This window comes from Macrotis lagotis, chromosome 6, assembly GCF_037893015.1.
Source record: "Macrotis lagotis isolate mMagLag1 chromosome 6, bilby.v1.9.chrom.fasta, whole genome shotgun sequence".
Lineage (NCBI taxonomy): Eukaryota > Metazoa > Chordata > Mammalia > Peramelemorphia > Peramelidae > Macrotis > Macrotis lagotis.
This window is the reverse complement of record NC_133663.1, coordinates 68,389,466-68,409,886: the sequence shown is the minus strand read 5'-3', so window position 1 is coordinate 68,409,886 and position 20,421 is coordinate 68,389,466. Positions and strand designations below refer to the sequence as shown.

Genomic DNA, 20,421 nt, shown 5'->3' with positions numbered 1-20,421 from the left:
CTCCCCCTCAGCCTCCTCGCAAACTCGGCCCCACTGCACCAAAACAAGCCAGGCCGAAGACGGACCGCAGAGGAGTGGGAAGACGGAGACGGCCGCCGGGTACTTGGAGAACCGTTTTCCCACCCTCCACTACGGCCAGCCCCAACCCCCCGGCCTTGCCTCGGCTTCCTACAAATAGCATCTCTAAACCCCCAGGTTCCCAACCGCCCCCCCACAGAGCGAAGGGAACAAGGTGGTGGGGGGAAGGATGGGAGGTGGGGGGGAAAGGGTGGGACTTGGAATCCCGAGGCGAGCCCTTATTGGTCCGAGGGGTTGCCAGTCTTGGGGGGAGCCCAGGCTCGGATTGGCTGCGTGGGGCGGGGCGCGGCGCCCAGTGGGAGGGGGCCCGAGGGGTGGGGCTGGCGCAGCAGCTGGCGCAGCTCAGACCCGGAGAGCAGCCGCCACCGCCGCCGCGGTGCCGCTACCTTTCCCCCTCCTCTTCCCCCCCTCCCTCCCCGAGCCCGGGGTCTCCTCCCTTCCTCGGGCCCCGGGCCCCGGGTGCTGCAGCCGCGGCGGTGTCTTTCCTGGTTCCCCCACGGGGAGCGTCGCTCGGGGCCCCGTGAGCTCTTTCTGCCCCACAGGATGGGCACGGTGCTGTCTCTGTCGCCTGCCTCCTCGGCCAAGGGCCGGCGGCCAGGCGGGCTGCCCGACGAAAAGAAGAAGCCGCAGCCGTCCTCGGGGGAGGAGTCGCTGGGAGGCTACGGGCAGCTGCCGTCGGGCAAAGGGGGCAAGGGCGAGAGCCGGCTGAAGCGGCCGTCCGTGCTCATCTCGGCGCTCACCTGGAAGCGCCTGGTGGCCGCGTCCGCCAAGAAGAAGAAGGGCGGCAAGAAGGTGACGCCCAAACCTTCTCAGGCCGGCCCCGACTTGCTGGTCCAGCAGCGCAACCGGGAGAACCTCCTCCGCAAGGGCCGGGAACCCCCCGATGGCGGCGGCGCCAAGCCCCTGCCTGTGCCCGTGCCCACCGTGCCCACCGCCGTCGAGCCGTCCTCCGGAGTCAGCACCTCGGCCCCGCCAGGCTCGGGAGGGGGAGGAGGGAAGCCGCCGCCGCCGCCGCCGCCGCCTGCGGCCCCCCAGGCCCCCTCGGTCCCCGGGGGTTCTCCTAGACGGGTCATCGTGCAGGCCTCCACCGGCGAGCTGCTCCGCTGCCTGGGCGACTTTGTGTGCCGGCGCTGCTACCGGCTGAAGGAGCTGAGCCCCGGGGAGCTGGTGGGCTGGTTCCGAGGGGTGGACCGGTCCCTTCTGCTGCAGGGCTGGCAAGACCAGGCCTTCATCACCCCGGCCAACCTGGTGTTCGTGTATCTGCTGTGCCGGGAGGCGCTGCGCGGGGACGAGCTGGGCTCGGCCGCCGAGCTGCAGGCCGCCTTCCTCACCTGCCTCTACCTCGCCTATTCCTACATGGGGAACGAGATCTCCTACCCGCTCAAACCTTTCCTAGTGGAGCCGGACAAGGAGCGCTTCTGGCAGCGTTGCCTGCGGCTCATCCAGAGGCTCAGCGCGCAGATGCTACGGCTCAACGCCGACCCCCACTTCTTCACCCAGGTCTTCCAGGACCTCAAGAACGAGGGCGAGGTCGGTATGGGGGCTGGGGGTCCCGCGGGCGGTGGCGCTACCAACGCCAGGGACAGCAACGCCGGAGCCAAGCACTGGACTATGAATCTGGACCGCTAGGAGGCGATGCTGCCGCCACCACCGCCAAGGGGCACCTGGGCCGGAGACAGGGGATGACCGGGTGCCCTCCCCCCTCCCCCGGACACGTACACGGAGCCCCTGGGACGCCGCCGCCGCTGTTGCTGCTGTTGCTGCTTCTCCACCCAACTGCCTCCCTCCACTGAGGAGATGCCACCACCCATTGGAGTATGGCGGATGGGACACCTGGGTCCTGCTGGTCTTGGATTTGGGGGGGGGCGAGAGCTGAGCAGTGGCGGGGGGGGGGGGAGAGGAAGAGTGGAGGAGAGGAAATGGGAGAGGGGCCTGAATTCTCTCTTCTTCTACCTATGGGTCTCTCCATCTCTTTCTCGGCCCAGCTCTCCTCCTATTTGTAGCTCTCCATTTTTCCTCTTACCTACATGCTTTAGTCTCTGTCCTCCTCTCTCGTCTATTTGAGTGTGTCTGTCCATTTCTGGCTGTATGAGTGCCTGTCATCCTGTTCTGTGTCTTTTCTCTCTCCTCCTTTTTGTACCTATTTGCCCATTTCTCCTGCCAGTATGTTTCTCTGCCCCTTTCTCCTGTCTCTATGTCTCTGACCATCTCTCCTGGCTATGTGTCTGTTGTCTACCTCTCCTGTCTATGTCTCTTTTCTCCTCTATGTGTTCGTGTCTATCCATCTCTCCTTCTACTTGTATCTATCTCTGCCCTTTTCTTCTGTTTGGATGTGTGGTTTCTATCCATATCTCCTCTCTCTTTCTGTCTGGAAAGATGCTTTTGTCTTCCCATCTCTCCTCTTATCTGGAAACACGTCTCTGTCCATCTATTCTGTCTGGAAGTAAGAATGCCCATCTCTCCTGTTTTGTTGTTTCTCCTCCTGTCTGGATGTGTGTCTCTGACTACTTTCTTCTTCTTCTTCTTCTTCTTCTTCTTCTTCTTCTTCTTCTTCTTCTTCTTCTTCTTCTTCTTCTTCTTCTTCTCTCTCTCTCTCTCTCTCCCTCCCTCCCTCCCTCTCCCTCTCTCTCTCCTTCTCTCACACTGTGTGCCCCCCCCAGTCCATTTTTTTCCTGGATGTATCGCTGTCCTCTCTGATTATCTCTTCGCCTTTTCTACATGTATTTTTCTCTGTCTGCCTTTTCTCATGTCTGTGAATCTCTGATTCTCTATTCTCTCTACATCCCCTTCGCCCCGTTTCCTCCCCCCCTTTCCCCTGGAAGAAGGTTGGATTGACTGTGGTTGGGGGCTATCTCTCCTGCAGCAGAAAGTTGCGGTCTTGGGAGCTCAACCACCAGGATGCCCCTTGTTCTCTCCCCACCTTTTCTGACGCGGTGCATGCCGGGAGAGGGGGAGGTGCTGCGGGCTGAGGGGGTTGTGCTGGTAAAGCGGGCGGGGGGGAGAAATTCCGCCCTGAGTCCTGAAAAAGGGTGGATTGGGAGAGGCCCCGGCGACAGCTCAGCAGAAGCGGGGGAGAGAAAGAAAACTCTTCTTATTTTAGAAGAGGTCTTCCCCCTTCTCAGATCCCCCTTACCACCTTATTTTCCCTTTTTTATTTATTTGGATGTTTTCAGGAAGTGATCCCTGAGGGAGGGAAAGGGAGGGAGAGGGCTGGTGGGCCGGGAGCTGTCCGAGGTGCTGAGCCGGGGCCTAGCTCCCTGGGGAGGGGGCCTAAGGCCGGATTGGGCCTGGGGGCCGTGTCCAACGTGCCAATGTTGCGTACCGAAGGCGCGGGCTGAACTGTCTGTCTGTCCCTGAGGGAGCTATAAAGCGCTGGAAGCGCCTGCAGAAGGCTCTGCGACTGCCTTTCTTTGGGGACTGGGTGGGAGTGGGGGAGAGAGTGAGGCGATCCGCACTCGTAGAGAGAAACAAATTGAAACCCGAGGTGGGAGAGAAATCTACAAATCAATGTCCTTTTAAATCCTCCATCTTACCCCTATTTTTCACAGAGGAAACTAAAGTTGGTCAAAGGCCTAGGTCATATGGGGAAGCAGCAGAACGTGTAGATGGGGGAGGTGTAGATAAGAGGAGACTCCTAATCCAATAGCCCTGAAAAGATCCCCTCTAGCTCATTTGGCTCCATACTCCCTGTTAAGAGAGGTTAGAAAATAGAACATTGGCATTTTAGGTTAGGGGAAAAATGAGACTCAGATTGACCAGTTTCTAACTCCCTCTCCCCTTTCCTCCACCCTCATTATTGGCCTTTACATACGGTCAAGAGAAGAGTAGAATTATCCGGCCCACTATTTGAGTCCCCATCCTTTTTGCCAAGACCCTTCAAGCTATGAGGGCCACTCAGTCATATATATATATATATAATCGAAAATGACAAGAAGAAGAAGAAGAAAGTAGTCAGAGACACACATCCAGACAGGAGGAGTTCAATTGTCATTTTCGATTCAGTTGCCCAGAGGGTGTCTCTATTATCCATTTCCCTTGACCTTGGAAAACTGGTTCGGGAAAACATCCACATCTCTGACCTCAGTCAACGCTATGTCATTCTCTTTGTCTAACAACCCTCCCGGGCCCCACCCTTTCAAGTCTAGGACTGGTTTGCCTATTCTGGGAGATGGGGTCTGCAAGGTACTGGAAGCTGGCACCGCTGTCCATGGTACCAAATATCAGGCGAGACCTAGAGAGCCCTAGAGAGCCCCGCGGTTTGTGTTTGTGTGTGTGTGTGTGTGTGTGTGTGTGTGTGTGTGTGTGTGATTGTATCAACGGGAACCTGTTTTCTCTGTCTTGGTATTCTCGTGAAATTGGGGGCTCGAGGTGGGATCAAGGCCAACCGAGAGAACCCTGAACTCCGACTCCTAGCTCCCCATCCCTCAGCTCTCTATCCCTGGAGAAAAAAGGAGCTGCTCCTCCCCAACTTGCAAGCTTTCCCCATCTACAACAATCCCACATCCCCCACAGCACCACCTCCCCGGAGCCGGAAATCCCTAGCACAGATTTGTGAATCAAGTTCCTAGGGGAGTTATCTTGGGAGAAGGGGGAGAGGGAGGAGAGACGGGCGCAAGCGCCCATTGGTTGGATTTTGGCGCAGTCAGCAGCGCGCCGTCATCTTCTTTACCAAGCCCGAGTCGAGGGGGAGGGGGGAGTGGTCAGGAGGAGGAGAAGAACACTCGGGTCACCCTGCGGCTGTCACCATGGTAACCAGACGGGGCTGGGCGTGGCTTGCCCTCCTATCCCTCTAGGTGGCTAGGCTGCGCGAGCCACTGTCCTGGATTGCCATTGTGAGGGTTAGTGTGGGGGTGGGTGGGGAGGGGTTTGGGGGAGGCGGAGGGAGGTCCTCGGCCTGGTCCACCAAGAAGAAGCCAAATGTCTGGCTGCAACGAAGAGGGCTGGAGCAGAAGAAGCTTCAATGAGGAGGCACGATAACTGAGTTCCAGTCCTGTAACTGCACCTGCCTGTTCTCCTCAGCTCACCTGCTTCCAGCACACGTCAAAGAACAGTTATAATCCCTAAAATATCCCTGGATAGTTTCAGTTAATGAGAGACCCTACTCAGCTTCAGTGATTGAGACTGTAACCAAGGCACCTAGACTTCCATACTTCTCCCCCCATTCTCTTTAACTGTCTGTGTGACCCATTCAATGACATTAAGTTCCTAGGCCCAAGTGGAAGGTCAAATCTTTTTCTCTTCGCCATGTCACAAAGGCTGTCTAGGAGAGAAGCAACTGTCCCCTGTGCCCTCCCTAATCAGATTAGCAAGGGTGAGGCAAATGCTAGGAATCAGCATGAGGATGGAGAAGGTATCCTGAAAGCTGGTTAATCTCTCAGAGACTCAGGAAAGAGTGCAAATCTAGATTCCTGTATTTCTGGAGCATAGTTGAGAGAAATAGAGAGGGGAAAGCAACAAAATCCTGTACTGAAGAGCAAAGTAGCCCGGACTGATGATCAGCACCCTGGATTGGGTGGGATTGGGGATAGGAGTCTTTCCCACTATTCTACCAGAACTCAACTCAGAGATAGGGTAAGGAAAGAGGGGTGTGATGAGGGTTGGGGAGGAGGCAGGAGAACATTAATGGAACCAGGGGAAGAGTGAATAGGATGGGGCTGCAATCTGCATCAGACACACTGTCTCAGCCATGACTCAGCATTCCTCAAAACAAAGGTATATAGCTCTTCTTCTTCCCTGGAAGGGGAAGGGGAGAGAGAGAGAGAGAGAGAGAGAGAGAGAGAGAGAGACAGAGACAGAGACAGAGACAGAGACAGAGACAGAGACAGAGAGACACAGATAGATGCAAAGAAAGAGAGAAAGGGACAGAGAGACAGAGACACAAAGAGAGACACAGAAAGTTCATGGAAACTAATGCTGTGTCATCAAATATAGAAATATGTACAGGAACAAATTACATATGTATTACCTATTTACACTGACAAACAGATTATTTCAATATGGGGGGAAACATGTTTTCTAGGGTGGAGACTGTCCTGTCCTACTCTTTTGATATCCTCACCACCCACCTGGAACAGGTGTTGCACAAAGGCATCCTAATATCAGGAATGAGCTATTGGGAATGGCAGGGAGGGGAAAGTCTGTAAAAACTGCAGACGTGTCCCAGAAGTTGCCATGGTAACCACTTTGTCAAGGTGCCTGGCAACCAGAGCATCTGGCAGCAGTCATGAAGCTGTCCTGTGAGCTCTTACCCGGTGGGCACCTGCTGTGGGTCATCCATATGGACAATCCAGGAAGATTTCCATAATAAAGACAATGTTAAAAAGTCCCAAGGACCAACCAACAACTAGAGTAGGCTTAAACTCCTTTAATGCATTTTGTACCTTGCTCTACAGGGCATGTAACATATAGTCCCTGCCTACCCAACACCTCAATATTTGATCAGTGTCACATATAAAATAGGTCAGAACACGCCCCCATATACACCCCCAGAATCTCTGATATTTCCTTTCCAAAGACACAAACCTGGGGACAATACAGTCTTTGTTTTTTATTTCTTTTCTATGTCTCTCATCCATGAGTCTTTGGCACAATATAAGTTCAGACAGTAAACTGCAAGAAAACTTGAGGTTATAAATTATTTGTAGATATACTCGAGGTACATAGGCTTATTTCTAAAATAATTATGCTCTGACTTTATTCAATGACCAGGCTCTTAGAGTTGTCTCTCTGCTTTCCCCATTCTTAATTTGGCTAACTCTTCATCTCAGTCCTTTTTGTTAGACTCATGGAATGACCACTCATTTGAGACACCACCTAGAAGTTCTATCTTCCCTTGAATTGCTGATGTGGTATGTGGATTTTATTCATGATCCTTCTGTATATTTCTCTTTGATCACATTTCATAAACTATATTCCCATATACTATGCTTCTCATCTGACTTTTCAAATAGGGACAATTAAGTTGGGCCACAGAGTCAACAGTTTAGGGGCTTCTTATGCCTTTGCTACTCTATGATTGAAGATGTCCTTGAAGAAAGACATCATGTGTGTAGTTGCAAGAGAATCAGTAAAGCTGAATTTCTGTCCTATTGTCAATACTTTCTAATTGTGCAACTGTGGGTAAGTCATTAAACCTCTCTGAGTCTGATTTCTTATTTCTAAAATAAAAATAACATCATTTGCATCATCCACTTCACAGAAAGAAGAGTGCTTTGTAAACTTAAAGAACCACAGAAAAGTGAATTATGAGGAAAGTTAAAGAAAGTTAACCTTTCACTCCCATCCCCAAGGTCCATTTACCACACTTTGTTCTACATCTTCCAGGTCCATACACTGACGCTTTCTGGATGGGGGGATGAAGAATGTACAAAGCAGGACATCCTCCTCTAGACACACAAAATCCAGGCTCTCCCATTAATCACACCAGATTGGACTGGGCATCTCAGAATAATTGTCTCAATGAAAAGAGAGCATTTGTTGTGGAGTCAGGATGATCTGAGTTCAAATCCTGTCTTAAACAATAACTCTGAGATCCTAAGCAAGGTAGGACTTCTCTCAGTCTCAGTTTTCTCATCTTAAAATGAAGGAATTGGATTACAGTGTCCTCTAAAGTTTCTTCCAGCTTTAAATCTATGATCCAATGATCCTAAGCCATTTTGTCCTTTCTGTCCTATCTTACCCAGCTATACACAATAGCCTCAGGATCTTTGAGGAAGGAAAGGAAAGGAAATGTCACTCACTAATATCACCCACTCCCCAAGTTTTCTATGATTAGTTACTCTGGCTTGTCTTGAGAGAGTTAGTGAGAAGTACTGACACCAGAGCAGAAGTTAACCAAGAAAACCCAGGCAGGTTGTCTTCCTGAGAGGAGTTCTCAGATTAGACTAGGTCTTTCTATATCTAAAAAAGAATCTTCAGGAATCCAAGTGCCTAAGTGCCAGTGAGGGAAGGGATCCATCAATTCTGGAACAGATGTCTCTGATCTTAGGGTTTAAAAGCAGAACCTAGAATGAGACTAAAGGCTAACCTGCCTATCTATACCTGACTTTGGCACACTAAAAGCTCCTGGGAACACAGACCTCCCCTGAGTCATCTTGTGTCCTGGGTGATGTTTGTTTGTGCCTCAGCTGCTAGAACATTCTCCTTTCAGGCCTTCAGTCCCAGCAGAGCCCAAGAGTCTCTCACTATTAGACTAGACATGAAATCTACCTCAGCTGTCAGGGTACATATTTTGACTCTGGCTCTGTCCAATGGAAAAGAGATTCTGGGATTCCCTAATTGACTCAGACTTCTATCCTAGGAAGGACATAGTGCAATCCCTAACCAATCACCAGGACTAGTCTTGAAAGGCTCCAGGACTAGTAAAATGGAATATATAGATAGAATCCAGGATCAGTATGGGTTACTAGAATCCCATGCCTGAGAACCTACAAGTACTCAGGTTTGCTAGAACATAAGACTGAATCTGTGCCTGTGTCAGTAGGATTTCATGACCCTAAATGCCCGAGCATGTGCGTGTATGTGTGTATCTAATTAAGCGCATCTAGCCACGGACCGATGGGTACAGCAGTAGAACAGGAAAACAACTTGAAGTCAATGCCTGGTTCTAGTCTTGGTTGCAACTCTTACGAGCTTCATTAGCATAGGCATTTCTATGTGCCTAACTTTCCTGTTTCCTCATCTGCAAAACTGAATCATAATATTTGTATCAACTACTTCACAGGGCTGTTGTGGGTAGAAGAGCACTATCTATGTCTGTAAAAAAAATGGATCTTGGAATATCACTGTATAACTAGTGTTATTTATGTAGTATCTTAAGTTTTACACAGCACTTTGCAAATATTATTTTATTTGATCCTCACAACAACCCTGAGAGGGAGTTGATAGTATTATCCTCATTTAACAGATGAGAAAAACTGAAACAAACAGGTTAAATATGTGATGGGTCACACAGGTGGAAAGTGTCTGAGATAGGAATTAGAACTCAGATCTTCCCCTATATGTTCACTTTAGATTTCTCCTATTTGATCATACATACATGAGTGTGCATAAGGCAAAACTGAAGGTAAAAGGGCTGGAGAAACTGGAGAGAATATAAGTGAAGGAAAAGAAGACAAAACTTCAACATTTTTAACTGAAATAGCTAAATATGGTGAAAAGTCTATTGGACTTTAAAGAAAATAATCTTGGTTTAAATCCTTGTTCTGCCACTTACTATCTACTTAAGTAAAGCATTCTATTTTCTAGGTCTCAGTCCCCTCATCTATAAAGTGGAATGTCAGGGGTCAAATAAGGTCCCTTCTAGCTTTAAATCTATGGTCCTCTTCATTTTCTAGTTCCTGGAGTGTAGATAATTTCATAGAGCTTCAGATACATCCTACTGTGTTTATATTCTATGTATGTGTACCTAAGAAGTGGTCATCTTCCTTCTGCCTATGGCTGAGAACACCTTTGTCATTGTCCTTTATTAGGGTCTTTAGCTTTTGAAGCCCACCTAATCATGAATGCTAATTCCAGATTCTACAAGTGCCACATTTCTCAAGGCTAGGTTATCATGTCAGTCTATTCTTCTTCCTCCTCTTCTGAAGGAAGCTTTGATTCCCCAAAATTTGTGGAACATGTAATGAAGGTAATTATTGTCCATGTATGAGCAACCCAGTTTGACTGGGTGACCTCAAAGTCTTTTCCAGCTCTGACATTTTGTGACTCTCCAAGCTTTCTGATCTCCTCCTCCCCCCATTCTCCCATTGCCTTTCTGGTACAACACCCCTCCCCCAACTCTCTCCATATTGCAGGATTGAGAAGTACAAAGCTGCTCACAGCTTCCCTGACAACCTCCTGTTATGTTGCTAAGCGACTTGGTCTCCTCTCACTTCTCAGAAAAAAAGAGCCAGATGCTTGGGGCCTTGGTCACCCTGCTCTTGGCTCCTTCCTCTTCCTCAGAGACTCACATCAGTGAGTTTTTCATTAGTATACCTGATCCAGAAAGGGGTAGCAGTGGGGCAAAGAGATGGAAAAGGCATTGATAGCTCAGGAGATGCATCCTAATGAGAAAGGGAGTAGCAACATAGACAATTTATATCTTTTCTTGGACAGGATATGCTCAAGATATAGATAAATTTGCCACAAACCTTTTTAAAATAAGGTAAAAGCTTTGTTTTGAGTCTCCTGTCAAAAATTTAAAAATATTTTATTTTTTTCTAAAAGCTGAGATTAAATCTGATGGTGGGAATTAGGCTCAGGATGCAATTCTACAAGTGATTCATAAAGAATATACCTGTTTCTAGGTCTGGTTGTCCCAGAGTATCCAATATGATTTTTCTTCTGTGGGGTAGGAATTAGGATAGGAGTGGAAGTGGACAAGAAGGTTCAATAATAGTGTCAAGAGCACTAGACCCCAAAGAGAGAATGGGTTTCCCCTTATTAGCCATCTTCAATCAGAGGTTGGGTAACCATTTGTCAGGTGTATTGCAATGGGAATTCTTTCAGGTATAGGTTGGACCAACTGTCCACTGAGGTCTCTTACAATTTTATCCCTCCAACAAACTCTCCCATAGTACAACCTACAAGAGATAGTAATCATTTAGGAGCTGGAAATTTAGCTACAACTCTCCCCTAAACAATCTTCTTGTTAGGGCCTACACCAAAACTTTCCAATTTCAAATCAGCCAACCCATCTTGGTCTGGGATTTTTCCATCTAATCAGCATTGGGTTTTTACACTTAAATTGCTACCATTTTGCAAAAATTGGCATTTGTTGGTGGATGGGTTTTATATATGATCTTTACAATTCTCTTCTCCCACATTTCACAATGTCTATTTCCTGGGGTCCAGTGAGTAATGTACAAAATAAAAGAGGGTTAGACTGGGATACAGAATAATTATAGGAATGAATCTCAGGGTTTCCAGTCTGATTTATTTTGAAACCCTAATGTACATGGATAGGTTGAAGTATAGTTGGATGATTAGTGATAAGGATGGCTACTTCATCTCTAACTCAATGATACTGATTCTGCCTTTTCTGTTCTTATGTGCAAAAAAATTATATAATATTCTCCTGAGTTTTTGTTTTAGAATTTTTTTTAATATTTTTCAAGGCAATGGGGTTAAGTGGCTTGCCCAAGGCCACACAGCTAGGTAATTATTAAGTGTCTGAGGCCAGATTTGAACTCAGGTACTCCTGACTCCAGGGCCAGTGCTCTATCCACTGCATTGCCCAGCCGCCCCAAGAAAGTAATTTAAATTCACTATGCCCCAATTTCCTGCTCTGTAGAATGAAGGGGATTGCTCTCTTTGATTTCAAAGGTCCCTTTCTAATTCAAAATCTATGATCCCTTCATTTTGTAATGGCTGAAACCGAGACCTTGGATCACATGGGTAGCAAGTAGCTGAATTGAAATTTAAAGCTTTTTCACTATATTAACTATTGTGTCATGGAACATTTTGTGGTAGGTGGGAGGAAGTGGTGTTGAAAGGGAATGTAACCCTGGGAAAAAGAGTAACACCTGGAAATTTTAGCTTGAAATGATTCATAAATACTTTTGAATGACTAAGCAGTCACTGGATATCTCATTAGCATCCTAGGTGCATTATACCACATGCTATAGGCTCAAATAAGAGCCCATCTGAGTGTACTCTATGAACCTCAGTTTCTTCAGCAGTAAAATGGCAAGAGTTTGAAGGACAAAAATGGAAAAGCCAAAGTCTGCAAAGTACAAAGTAATAAAAATTTTGTTTTTAAGAGAAAGATCAAGGTAAAAAAACCCATAATTTTTCTTCCCAGAAGCATAACATAAGACATTCTTAAGGATTTGGACTCAGGAAGGCCTACATTTGACTATTGCTTCAGATACCTACTTCTTTGAGCCTGAGAAAGTTACTCAGACTTTCTTAACCTCAGTGGATTCATCTGTTAAATGGAGATAATAATTGTACTTACTTCACAGAATTGTGAGGATCAAATGAAAGAAAAAATAAGGCATTTTGCAAATCTTGTCAGTTCTTATTGTTGTTGTTATTAATATTTTTGTTGTTCATCCTTTGTTCCCAAAGAGGATCAATGACATCATGAGGGTGATGTCTTGACTTGTGAGTGAATTGAATTTGTATGAGGCAGAGCTAAGCAAAATCATCAGCCTCTGTCTCTCCTTCAGAATCATCAGAGTTCAGTGGTAAGACATAAATCAAGACAACTGGCAATGACCTAGAATGCAGTGTGAGACAATGCCTATTCAGTGAGTAAGGGCTAGGTAAGAGTTTACCATCACAAAGGAATCAATCTGGAAGATCCTCAGTGTTTCTGACCAGAATAAAAATAATTTACACTCACTTTGAGCAAATAATTTGAGTTTAAAGGCATGGTCAAGTAGTTCCATTTGAACCAAAGGGATGTTTTCAATGTCTGTTTTTTTCAAAGCTATATTTCGAGAAATAATAAATGAAAATAACAGGACACAAAGAATTCACTGTCTCAGTGTTTTGGAAAAAAATAATAAAATAAATAAGGGGGAAATCTAGTCCCCTAAACTCCAAGATACTTTGTAAAGTATAAGTGATCAAAAATTATATTTCTTTGGTCCGTTGCTAGTTGTATAGTCTTAGAACTTATCACTAGACTTGATGACTCCAGAGAAGAGAGTGAGGCTGATGATTCTGCTCAGCTCTTCCTCACTTTATTCCAATTCACTTACAAATCAAGACATCACTCTCATGATGTCATTGGTCCTCCCTGAGAATGAAAGACAGACAACAATTTGTCAGTAGTGGTATCTTTCCTTGGCCATCCAATTGATCAATTGAAGTTTGACAATGTTGCTATTTCTTCTTTTTCTCCTCCTTCTGACCCTCTGTCCACCTGGGGAGTCAGTCCATGGGTGCTTAGTCTATAGGTGTATTATATAATTATATACAATGCTATCTTCTCCCCAAAACACATTTGAATATTTTTGAATATTCATTCTAGAAATGGGAGGGCAGAAAGTCATGCTGATATTATAAAGGAACTCATTGAAGATGACTCAGCTGAATTGAATGTGTTCAGAACAGCTGTGTTAGATGATATACAGGACAGAAATAATACTTTCCTTTCCTTTCATGGATAAAGTCTTGCTAATGCATAATATTGATGGTGGTGACTTTTGTCCCAGCATGTAACACAATGACTGGCATTTATATATGGTTTTTGGTTGACTTGGAATAAAGAGAGGTAATTGGATGATCTAGAATTCTGGGAAGGGAATCTATCATCTTCTTCCAAAGCAGTTTAGCAGTTGGCCACATAGGAAGGCAAATCAGCAAGTGCTTAGTTAGGTTGGGGCAGGGATCCTGACCATAAAGGAATTGTTTTAGGAAAAATTCCAATGTTTTGTGACTGGACAATTCTGTGCTCTGTAACGTGCTTTTATTTTACATAATTTCCTTAAATGCTGGTAAACCTTATTTGAAAATTTGAACTTTTATCCTGGGAACTCTAGAGGGAATAAAGGATTCATCCATGCTGAAGTCAAGCACAAAATGGTGGCCTAATTAGAAAATGAAGGTGCTCTCATATAAGGTACTCAGAGGAACCAGCAGTAGTAGTGATGGAGGCAAGCACAGAAAAGAAAAACACCTGCAGGTTAGAATATATCTTTTTTGGTTTCTTTTCTTCTTAGGATCCCATTTCCTCACACTATATTTTTGACTGGACTTTTGATTTTATCAGTGTAAGAACTTGCTTTACCACATAGATTGGTACCTATTTGGAAACACTCTCAGTGCATTTCCTGAGGCAATGAGAGATTAAGTGACTTGTCCAAGGCTTCAGAGCCTGTTAAAATCAAAAGTTCATCTTGAACCCAGATATTCCTGACTTAGAGACTAGCCTTCTACCTACTATTCCATGAGGAGCATAGGAAGACTACTGAAAATAGGACTGTATCTGTCTACTTCCTTTCCTGCCTGAGACCTCATTTCCTCATATATATACTGTAAAATACTTGGAGAATGGGTTGAAGCTGATGAAGATAATTTTATGAAGTCATGAGAGAAAGGTCAAGGAAGTCTGAGGGAAGAGCAAAGAGTTTTGTGAAGGTTAAAAAATGTAAAATCCAGTGGGAATAGGAAGCAAGGATAAAGAGATATAATTGCATTAAATTTAGATATAGTTTTAAATTCCACTTTACTGGACTTAAAGAAGGTGAAAGTACACCTTGCCTGATAGATTTAAATATTCCTTATTTAACTATGACAGTGGTCTTTGTGGGAGGGATCCTTAAAAGCTGGAGGGAGCCCAGGTGAGCAAATATACAGTGAAAAGAATGCTGCCCTAGGAATCAGAAGAAGACTTAGTCTTGTACTTGCTAGCTTCTTAATTTTGGAGAAAGTCACATAGCCTCTCTGAGTCTGAATATCTTTATCTGTAAGATGACATCATTGCTAGCTTTTCAGCACCTACAAGCCTGTTGTAAGAATCAAATGAGATATGAACGTGCTTTGTGACCCAGTAAAAGAGATTCTCAGTAGCAGTTGTCATTATTAACAACCTGGATGAATTCACATCATCATCATGGGATTGCAGAGTTGGAATAGACTTGAGGGTTCAACTACTTTAAAACACTACCTGATGCCTGACTACCTCAGAATTTGTAAAGGACAACAGCCTTGGTAGAGGCAAGGGATTTCTGAAAAGTAGTTGTTGGGAAGAGAAAATAATACCATTTGATTGATTGATTGCCAACATCAATTAGGGAAAGAATCCAATAATATGGCCATGTTAAGTAAGAGCAAACAACAGCAAAGGGGGTGAAGGTCAGTGAGAACAGGCTAGCACAATTAGGAAGAAACAAAAATCTGGGAGGCAGAAAATGGAGAAATAAAATATAAAATATAAATATAAATAAAATATAAAGTATAAAAATAAAAATAAAGCCCCAATGAAAGCAAAATGTAGGCCCTGGAATTCTCTACATTCCCTCTTCCCTGGGATGCACATTGTACTCCAGGCTTAAACCACAAAAAAGAAATAAGATGATTATCAATGCTGAAGGATGAGGAAGACAAATAGATTGAAAGAACTGGAGCTGGAAAGAAGACCTAAATCTGGTTAAGAGGTCAATAAACTACTTTACTTAAAAAATTTAGCACCCCTAGAAAAAACAGAATAGGGAATGGGTTTAGTGCAAGGTTGATAATTTGTCAACCCTTGAACTAGTCCAATACTCTCAATTTACAGACAAGAAAACTGAGATCTAAAGAGATAAAGTCAAATGGCCAAGATCATCTGATTCGTCAGTCACAGTAGCTGAAATTTAAAGGAGATCTCATAGATAATATGGTTTAAGACCTTTGTGAACAAGAATTCCTGATACAGTACACCTGATAAGTGGTTAGTCAATGTGTCTCTGAAGAAGACATCAATGAGTCCATTGATGGCATATCCACAAGCTCCCAAGAAAATCCATTTCCTGTTAGAATCTTTGAGAAGATTTTCCTTATACCAACTAATTTGATTTCTTTGTAACCTCTGCCCATTTTTCACTTTGAGGTCAAACAACAGGTGAAATCCCTGTTCTATATGAAAGTATACTTCAGATATTTCAGGACAGCTTAGTAGGCATCTTTCCCCCCAAATTTTCTCTTCCCTAGACTGAATATTGACCAGGTCCCTCAAATGAAGGCTCCATTCGAGGACCTCTTCTTTTCTCTCTCTAGACAGGTGTGTCCAACTAGAAGCTCACTGAACTGCATGTGGCCTTCAAAGTTCATTCATGTGGCATTATAATATTTTATTATTATTATTATTATTATTATTATTATTATTATTACGGACATTGGCAATATGGGTTACATTGTAGTCATAAATATTAAATTCTATATGTGACCCTTGACAAGTTTTTGTTGGGCCATATGACCCAGAAGAGCTAAAAGTTTAGATACCCATGCTCCAGACTATTTTGCTTGGTGAGCCTATCAGTGCCCATGGTTTTAATTATCATCTTTGCAAAAGATGATCTGCTTGCCCAGCTTGAATCTTCAATGGCTTATGTTGATATCTCAAACTGGATATCCCACAGACAAATTAAAGTCAAAATGTCCAAAATGGAACTTATCTTCCTTCCCTCCCCTCCCCAAACCTCCTTCTTTTTTTGTAGTTTCTCTATTACTTTCAAGGATCCCATTATTCTCAAAGTCTTCTGAATTCCTAACCCATGTGTCTTTCTAATTCCTCCCTATCTCATCCCTTTTCTCCCAATATCAATTCAGATGCCAAGTTCTGCTATATTTTTGTAACAGCTTTTATATGTGTGCTTTTCTCTCCTATAACACTGCCAACTCCCTTCATAGATGAACTATTACAAAAGCCCATTGGTTGGTTTCCACATCTCAAGTCTTTTGCCATTTCAAACCATTCTCCTCCCTGACCATAGCAACCTACAGTTCAGAAACTCTAGTGGTTCCCTATTGCTTCCAAGATCAAATATAAAACTTTGTGGTTTTTAAAAATTCTTCATAACCTTCCTACCTTTCCAGTCTTCTTAAACCTTATTCTGTGATTCAGTAACACTGGCATCTTTCAGTTTCTCAGACCTAACACTCCATCTTTAGACTATTTTCACTGACTTTCTATGTCCAGAACTCTCTTCTCATTTCCACCTCTTGGCTTCCCTGGCTTCCTTTAAGTCTCAGCTAAAGTCGTCTCTTCTTCCAAAAGCTTTTCCTAGCTCTCCTCTATTTTATAATGCCTTCCAACTGAGCCTACCTACAATTGTTACTGTATAGATGTTTGTATATAGTTATTTGTATGTTGCCTCCTCATTTGGACTGTGAGTACCTTTAGGGCAGAGGCTGTTTTTGTGTGAATTTTTGTCTTTCTTTGTATCCCTAGCACTTAACAGTGTCCAGCACAGTAGGGTAGTTAGGCGGTATGGTAATTAGAGCACTGGCCCTGGAATCAGTAAGACTCATGTTCCTCAATTCAAACTTGGTCTCAGACACTTTCTAGCTGTATAACTTAGGCAAGTCACTTAGGCCTGTTTCCCTTGTTTCCTCATCAATAAAATGGCCTGGAGAAGGAAATGAAAAAACCACTTTATTAACTTTGCCAAGAAAAGCCCAAATGGAGTCACAAAGTGTGAAAACACAACTCTAATGACCAAACATTATAGCACCCCACCCCACCCCCATTCCAACACAGTTAGCTGTTGGCTTGCACTGATTACTCACCATTCTGATTCCCCAATCTGAACATTCTCCAATTTATCAGTATTCTCCTAAAATCTGGCATGTAGAAGCGGATAAGCACTATATGACATAAGTGGTATGACTAGAACAGCAGAACTCTGTATCATCACCCCTTAACTATGATCATGTTGCTTCTTTACCTCCATGTGACCCAAGATCCCATTAGCTTTTTGGTTACCAATTCATATTGTCGACTCATATGGTGCTTGTAGTCCACTGAATGTCACCAATCTTTTATAGATAAACTATTGTCTAACCATTCTTCCCTAGATTAAAAAAAACCTAGTGTAAACATTTATATTTTCTTGAAGGTGATCATTTGTGAATGACTTTGGTATCCTCAGTAATACAGTGCTCCAAGACAATGATGAAAAATGCTTTCCATTCTCAGAGAAAGAACTGATGGTATCTGAATATAGATTGAGGCATACTTTTTTTTTTAGTTTTGTGCAAGGCAAATGGGGTTAAGTGGGCTTGCCCAAAGCCACACAGCTAGGTAATTATTAAGTGTCAGGCACTCCTGACTCCAGGGCCAGTGCTCTATCCACTGCGCCACCTAGCCACCCCTTAAGCATACTTTTTACTTTACTTTTTGAGTATTTTTTGGACTACATTTTCTTTCACAATATGACTGACTACTATGGAAATGTTTTTCATGACAACAGATGTATAACCTATAATTAACTGCTTGGTTTTTCAATGGAGGAAGGGTTGGGGAGCAAGGAAGGGAGAAAATTTGAGACTCAAAGTTTTAAAAATGAATGTTAACAATTGTTTTTACATGTATCTGGGGGAAAATAGAAATAAAGAAAAACAATTTATATTTTCCTTATTAAATTTCATCTCATTAGATTTAGACCAGTCCTCTCTATCTAGATTGTTATCATCATTCTCTGCTACAAAAAGTCAACCCTCCCATCATTGTGTCTTCTGCCAATCTGAGAGGCAAACCCTCTGTTCTTTTATCCAAGTGACCAAAAAACAGTGTTTGTATGAGGCAAGCATCCTATCCTGGAGGCCCTTCAGCAGAGCTCTCTTTCCAAAGGGACATCAAACTAGCTGAGTCTCCTCTAGGGCCAGGGCTAGTGGTCTTCAGATTTCAGGCGAAGGTTCTTTCTACTAAATTAGGTAGCCTTCTTTCTCAAGTTCTTTGCAACATATTGTGACCTTCTGTCCCTCCAGAAGGTTATATATTATACATTATTATCAAGATTACTTTTCACTTATTTACACTTTATATATCTGAAATGCATTGTCATTTTCATGTTGCTCCCCACCCCTCTTCCAGAATGTGAGAGTCTTCGAGGCAATGACCATATTTTTGATTTTCTTTGTAACTTAGCAGAGTGCTTGGCTCATAAAATTGAACAGAGTGATATTAAGCAGAAGGGAGAAAAGAGTGCTGAGGAACAAGAGAATGAGGAACAATGTGATTTCAGAGCTAAGTATGTTTTCTCTCCCCTACCTCCACCCAATACCTTCCCAGTCTCACAACATCCAATTCAGCATTCAGTTGGCCCTGAAATTTAATAGTATAAATAATATAATATCTTTATCTCTCCTCAAAATGCAACTCTCCTCTTACCATAAGACACTTTAAGTATTTTACATATCATGTGAATGCACATACCAAAGCTTTCCTTAGAACAGCTTTTTAAAAAATTGGGTGGAAAGGGCATTATGAGAGAAGTAGCCCACCCAACTGGCAAGGCAGTGAAGCAGAGTGAACAATATAAGCCCCAAGGGTCAACTTCATAGGATTTTGAGTAGAAAGAGATCTTAGAAATGGTCTAGAAAAACCTATTTTTACAAATAAGGAAACTGAGGCACAGAGAGTTGAAGTGACCCCTTACCAAAGTCACACAATTAATAAGTAGCAGAGCTAGCACAGTTTTCTGACTCCAGATCCAGGGTTGTTCCCTCTAAGGCCCTGCCACAAATGAGTAGGTATGCAATAATCTGTGGATTGAGTGAAAGTTCAAGGTTTTATAATCTTGTTAATGGGGAATCCTGTGCAGGGAGCTTCTCATTCCTCCTGGAAAGTGGAGTAAGAGTTTTCATGCCTTTGGGGGCCAAAGTAGAGGTGGGGATAGTAGTCAGGCTTTGAGGAACCTGAAGTAAGAGTAATATCCCTTCTCCCCTCTTAAGGGCTTAGGGAAATCACAGAGCAGTTTAGTTATGCCCCCTCCAACCAGGAGAGAGCGCCAGAGCTCTATGAAAAGAGACCGTTTCCCAAGGCACCCTGAAAGGACGAGGCGGGAGAATTCAAGAGAAAGGGGGTCAGCATCAATCAGAAGGGAGACAGTGAAGGTAGAATTAGGACCAGGTTCCGGGGAAGCAACTTTCTTAAATGAGCCTAATGCGCGCCACCCCCAGTAGGTCCCTTCTCTTCAGGACCTGCGTTTCGAGCGGTGTCGAGGAAAAGGACGGGGCTCGAGGTTAAGTTGTGGAGCCGTCGGCAAGTAGCTGGCCTTGGCCGTAAAACCGGGCAATGGGACAAAGTCACTGTGAGACAAAGGCTTTTACAAGGCGACGAAGTAACTTCTATCACTTACGAGTTACATACATGTGTTCCGTGTAACAATGTAACATGCGTGTTCATTCCTCCCACCCCTCAACTCAGAACAGTTTCGAAAGAGAAAGAACCGGTAGCCTGGGAGACGGGTTAGACATTTTAATGGGGCTTGAAGGAAACTAGAAACACGTGTGCGGACCGGGACCAGGGGGAAGGTGCCAAGGACTGAGATACTCCTTACAAGAGGGACTGAGCCATCGAGTCCCACTCCGACTCGCCGCTCTCCCCTCCCCTTCCCCAAACTGCCTTCGGTAGGGAGCAGAGAGAATCAAGCAGCCCTGGGATTGCGGAGCGAAAGTGGGGGGCTGGCACCCCCGACGGGAGATGAGGCCTGGCCGGGGGACTGTTTAAGTCAGGTGGTTATAAGAAAAGGTTTGGAAAGGAGCTGACTCCCCAAAGATTCAGGAGCGGAAAGAGAAGGGGGGAGATAGATGATGGGCGCCATCTGGAAGTCCTCAGAATAGCCAGGAGCTGGAGAAGGACTGAGGAGGCTCTTTAATCTTGGAGTAAGATCAAGAGCCAAGGCTAGCCCGGAGGGGAGGGCCTCC

General features: G+C 44.6%; 1 protein-coding gene across 1 annotated transcript; it reads left to right on the top strand.

Annotated features, from left to right (window-relative positions):
- Positions 1 to 621: 621 nt before the first annotated feature.
- On the top strand, positions 622 to 1,876 carry CDK5R2 (cyclin dependent kinase 5 regulatory subunit 2). Its single transcript, XM_074192559.1, has one exon. The coding sequence runs from the start codon at positions 622 to 624 to the stop codon at positions 1,705 to 1,707; it is 1,086 nt and encodes a 361-aa protein (XP_074048660.1). The 3' UTR covers positions 1,708 to 1,876.
- Positions 1,877 to 20,421: the final 18,545 nt, after the last annotated feature.